A 5,210-nucleotide genomic window follows, 5' to 3' on the forward strand; every position below is an offset into this window, starting at 1 on the left:
GTTCACGGGCTCCAATACGAGAAAGAAACTCTTCCAGGTAAGCAGGCGGATGAACGGGATGGCCTCCCCTTGTGAGGCCGTCGGGGTGCCTGCGGAACTGCTGCTGCCAGGGGACTGAGAGGAGTCTAGGGCTCCTTGAGAAAGGCCTGAGATCAGCCCGAGCTCCTCACAAGCAAAGACAGCCCCCCGCCTTCCGCCGGCTGCCAAGCCGCAGCTCCCGAAAAGGTCCCTCTCTGCACTGTTTGCGCCCTGATGGCCGCATTGACCGTCCTTTCTGCTCAGGGCAGCTGGCACAGCTGCAGGTGCCGGCGGGCAGCAGGAAGGATGTGGTGTGGCGTGAGCGCTGTAGGGCACCAGGCCCTCGGAGCTCTGTGTTTTCAGGGAGTCTCTTCTCTCCAGTGTTGCCTCTCAGCCCGGAGAGTGCTTTGAGCTGGCGACAGGAAGGGGCTAGAAACATCTCGCTTTTGGGCTGCACCAGAGCAGTATTCGAGAGAAGCTCTGTAGCACAGCTTTGCCCGTGGGCTCGGTGGCGGCAGCCCGTACTTGACTGTCCTCTGCTTCAGCAAAGCTACTTTGCTCCGCACTTGTGTTTTCCTAGGTGCTCTTTCCATTGTTCTCTTGAATTACACCTCGGTATCCTTGGACACCCGCATTCCTCGGGACACGGTGCAGCGCTGCGTTCAAGAGACCCTGCTTTTTCTGTCTTACACCCTGGCAAAGAAGCAGGATGTGGACTTCATCTTCAAGGACATGGGCTGCCTGCGCTTCCGGAAGAACAAAGTCAAAATGCAGTTTTCCGCAGACTTTGTTTACAGCCTGGATAGCACCGGCCGCCTGCTGAAATCTCTCCTCAGCGTGAGTGTCTCGCTCCGCCAGCCCTGCCGTGGGTTCTTGGGAAATGCCCTGAAAGGCCGCTGGCATTGACTTCTCCTTGTGGGTCTGACTCGTCTCCTGCTTGAGACGGCTGCCTCTTGCCCTTGCACAAAGCCAGGCGGCATTATGACTGGGGAGCAGGCGCTCGCTGTGCAGCTCCTGCTTCCAGTAAGGACGGGGTTAACACGGAGGACGGGGAGCTCTGCCAGAGGGCGGCTTTCCGCCTTAGCGGCCCAAAGGCCGGCTGCCTCGGTCGGCAACGGGCTCCTTTCCTGGCAATGGTCTCACGCGGGGCTGTCTCTCCTGCAGAGGTCAAGCATGACAGGGTCGGCCGTATTGGGCAGAAAGGACGCCCCTTCCCAGACGGCTTCTGGCGATGTCGTCGTGTTTCCCAAGTGAGTACGATTGCTTCTGCAGCCCTTGGCCGCTGACCACGTCGGCAGCTTCTCAGCTTCTCTTGCGTCAGCTGGTAGTGCCAGGGCCTGCCCGCTGCTCGGGAAGGAGCTGGAGGGAGATCTTTCCCAAGGCCTGGATCCCCCATTACTCCACGCTTGCTCCTGCTTATCTTGGAAGATGGGTGGATTCACAGCGCGGCCCATGGGCTAGTGATTGCCCCTTCCCTGCCCAACCCACAGCAAGCATCTCTCAGAAGGTGGCACCAAGCCCTGCAACCCTGGGAGGTGGCACCCTGGACTCAGGCTGCCGTTGTCATCTTGCTTCCAGGATCGGGCGCTATGTAGCACCTGGAAGAGCTGCTGGGGAAGGGGCTCTTCAGACTCCCAAGGGGCAGGCAGAGAAGAAGAAGAAGGGAGAAGCGAGGAGGGAGGAAGAGGCTAAGCGAACAGGTACTGTGAGAGCGGTGGCTCCTGCGAGACCTCTCTACCCTCCCCTTTTGTGCCTTCTGCTAAGGGCAAGGGGTTCAGAGCCACGGCCAAAAGCCTGTACTTTGTACAGGAGGAGGCCCTCCTGTGACAGTAGCTCTGCAGGCCCTTGGTAGGGCCCAAGATGGCAGGGCAGCCCAGCGCTTCCAGCTGCGTTCGATACTGCTTAGACCCCCTCTGCACTGGGCTCCCGTAGCTCCGCTCTGCTGACAACTCCTCCGTGGGCTGGATGTGCCCAAAGGCACACTCCGGGGCCACGATGGCAGCGGAGAGACGCAAGGCTCGCCTCCCCGCCTGTGAAATGCAGGGAGAAAGGAAGACCAGTGGGAGCACTGTCAGGCCACATAAATGAGAATCTGGGCAAGGTTCCGAGGGAGAAAGCCCCAGGCTCGGATTGGTGTGCGAGAGCATCCCCCTCCCTCTCTGCTAGCCCCTTTCCCCAGCAGCACGCAGAGAGGCTTGGTCCCTGCCTGGTCGCGTGGTCACCAAGGGGCTGCTCTGAGGAGCCTTTTTGTCACCTTCTTACAGGACCTCTCACTGAGAAGCGCCAGCTGCTCTCGCGCGAACGTCTCTCTCCGGCCAGACTGCCTCGGGTGACGGTCGAAGGAGACCTGGGCGAGGCTGCCGGGGCAAAAGAGCCTTCCCTCAGGTGCGGCTGGTGGGAAGGTGGAGGAGGCAACCCCAGGGCTCTGGTCCTTGGGGCAGCGAGAGCCTGCCTTTGGTCAGAGGGTCTTGGTGAACTCCAAAACCATTGCGACACGTGTCCTGGCAAGCTGCCCTCTCCTTGCGGGGCAGTGAGCAGAAAGCAGGTTTTAGCAGGGGTTGCTCTCGTGCCCCCGCTGCCAGCGTGCAGCCCTGTTGGGACCTGCCTGCAGACGCTCACAGCAGCAGGCTACGGTTGACTTTTCTCCTTCTCTGTGGCTGAAAGGGAGCCTCTTCTTATGGTCAGAGGCGGGCAGGGCTCGGGGACTGGCAAGGGAGAGGGTTCCTCTGGACGGGGTCTGCGTGTGGGCGCCTCAGCTCTGCTTCTGGGGGCTGCTGCCGCAGCTCGGGTCACAGCTTCTCCTAGGGACAGAGCATAGATAAGGGATGGTCCATGCGGAGAGCTGCCGTGTGCTGCCCATGCGGCAGCCGGCTGGCGAGCACAAGCCATAGCTGAAACTCCCCCTCTTGCTTTCTTGCAGACTGCCGGCAGTGCGCGAGGAGAACTCTTCAAGGAAGGGAGACGGGAAGAGCAAGCGGTCTGCTACGGCCCGGCCCCAGACTCAACCCCCTGTCTGTGAGGGTCACCGGAGAGCAGGACAGGTACCCCCTGCGGGCAGCATGCCTGCGTCATTCGATGCGCGCTGATTCTGGACATTTCCCTCATTGACTTCGCTCTCACCATTGCCTGCTTTTACTCCCGGCAGGAAGTCTGCTACCTGTGTATGCAGCGGGATGAAAGGAATGCCCGGGCATCGCTGGCTGAGGAGCGGCTCCAGAAAGAAAGGGAGGAGGAGCGCATGTGGGCAGAGTACCAGGCTCGCAGGGAGAGGAATGAGGCAGAGAGGGCCCGGGTATGTTTAAAGCACTCCAAAACCTAACCTTTCTCTGCCCACGGGGGGCCGCTGCAGACACTTTTGCCCTCTCTGTGCTTGGCCTGGAAGCTTCCCTCCAGGAGAAGGACCGGCGCTTTCTGAGCCTTTCCTCCCTTGAGGATGAGGCCTCCTTCCAAGGCCACCGCAGGGAAAGCCGCCTTCCCCTGGGCTTCAAGGCCAAAGGCTGAAGCCTTTCCCGCTGAATTCCTTGGAGACAGAAGGCTGCAGGGGAAACTGTCCTGAGCTTGGGCAGACCCCGCTGGGCGGCCTGCCGCGCCGTCGAGTGACAGCTCCTGGCTTTGCACCTCCACCTAAAACGCGTCCTGTGGATTTGCTTGCCCCGTAGCTGAAAACGCAGGCTGACAAGCGGAAGCTGCTGGAAGACGGCGCTTCCTCCCTGCGGCTTGCGGAGCTGGCGAGGAAGGGGAAGGCTGGCGAGAAGACAGCAAGTTCGGTAGGTGCTTTTCCTGGGAGGGAAGACCGTGCCCACCCCGGGAGCTTCCTTGCCAGAGCTGGGGCATTGTTTTCCCAAGGGCCACGGGCGAGGCAGAGCAGCGGCAGGAACGGGCTCTCCTGCTCCCCGGGAGCCATGGTGTGAAATGCCGTGAAACACACCCTCCTGGGGTGCCTGCTCGTGGAAGGGCGGCGAGCAGGGCGGTGGGCAGGGATGGTGGGTTACAAGCTGCAGGCAGCATGGCGTTTGCACTGGGAGCTCCTGCCGTGCCCAGCACGGTCCCCTCCCTGCCTTGTGCTGCCTGCAGGGAGCTGAGCGCGAGGTGCAGGGGCCACGGGGGGAGCGGGCCGGGCCCTGGCCCCGCTCTGAGGTGGCACTGACAGCTGTGCTGAGCACACGGCTGTGCTCAGGACCTGCAGCTACACCAGCGGCGTCCCTCACTGGGGCCGGTGCTCTAGCCTGGCTTCAGAACGCCCACTGGGTGGCCAGGGGGCTGGATGACGGGCGAGGTCTTTGCATCGCCGCCTCCCGCGGTGCTGCAGGTTGGAGTGGGCTCGGGCCGGGGTCCCACCTTCGTCTCATGCCAACACAGGTGCCGCTGATGCCCGGAGGATGGCTCGCCGTAGGGGGTGGCGGGCCGGGTGCTCAGATGGCGCCGGTGGAGCGGAAGCAGCAGCAGCTTCTCATCCCTCGCCCCCCGGAGAAGGCGGCAGAGGCAGCTGCTCTGGACGAGTCACTGAGCAGGTAAGCGAGTGCCAGCTCCCCCAAGGGCCCGTGCGAGCGGAGCGGCAGCGGGTCGTCAGAGGGACCCGGGGTGCAGGCTGTCTGCCCGTGGGCTTTGGTTCTCCATCCGTCCCCTGGCTGCTGCTGGCAGGGAACGACGGGGAAGAGGCCCCGACTCCCGCTGTCCCCCTGCAGCCCAGCGGCCGGCCGTGGGCTCAGGCTCCCCCGGAGACCGAGGGGAAGGAGGCTGGTAGCAGGCAGAGGCGGGCAGCTCGACAGCCCAAGCGAGAGTGTTGTCCTCTGCTGCCGCAGGTGCTGTCCCGTGCGGGGCATCCGGGTGCGGAGGCTGCTGGAGAAGAGAAGGGAGGCCCCGTAGGAAGACGGGCGCAAGAGCAGAGCGGTGGAAGTCCCGAGGGAGGCTGCAGAGGAGCTCCTGCTCTGGTGAGCCTCTCCCGCAACGGCCCGCGTCCCCCTGCCAGCAGCCCCTTGGGCAACCGGGGCCCCGGGCTCTCCCCGCTCCAGGGGTGGCAGCAGGCTTTGGATCCTGCGGCCCTCAACCAGACATCCCTCCCGCTGCAGGGCGAGCGGCCGGCTGCTCCCGGCGAGGGCTGCGGCTGGTACCCGACGCCCACCGGTGGCTCCACGCGGCTCCGTCTCCGGCGGGAGCCGGTGCTGGGCTCCAGCTCCTCAGAGCCCGTAGCC

General features: G+C 63.5%; 1 protein-coding gene across 1 annotated transcript; it reads left to right on the forward strand.

The window, feature by feature from the left end:
• Positions 1-2,013: 2,013 nt before the first annotated feature.
• Positions 2,014-4,762, forward strand: CCDC81 (coiled-coil domain containing 81). Its single transcript, XM_049822725.1, has 7 exons — positions 2,014-2,077; positions 2,283-2,403; positions 2,939-3,059; positions 3,164-3,310; positions 3,678-3,785; positions 4,378-4,529; positions 4,660-4,762. The coding sequence occupies exons 1-7, from the start codon at positions 2,014-2,016 to the stop codon at positions 4,760-4,762; spliced, it is 816 nt and encodes a 271-aa protein (XP_049678682.1).
• Positions 4,763-5,210: the final 448 nt, after the last annotated feature.

The sequence above is a fragment of the Accipiter gentilis genome, chromosome 19, assembly GCF_929443795.1.
Source record: "Accipiter gentilis chromosome 19, bAccGen1.1, whole genome shotgun sequence".
In the NCBI taxonomy this organism is placed as follows: domain Eukaryota; kingdom Metazoa; phylum Chordata; class Aves; order Accipitriformes; family Accipitridae; genus Astur; species Astur gentilis.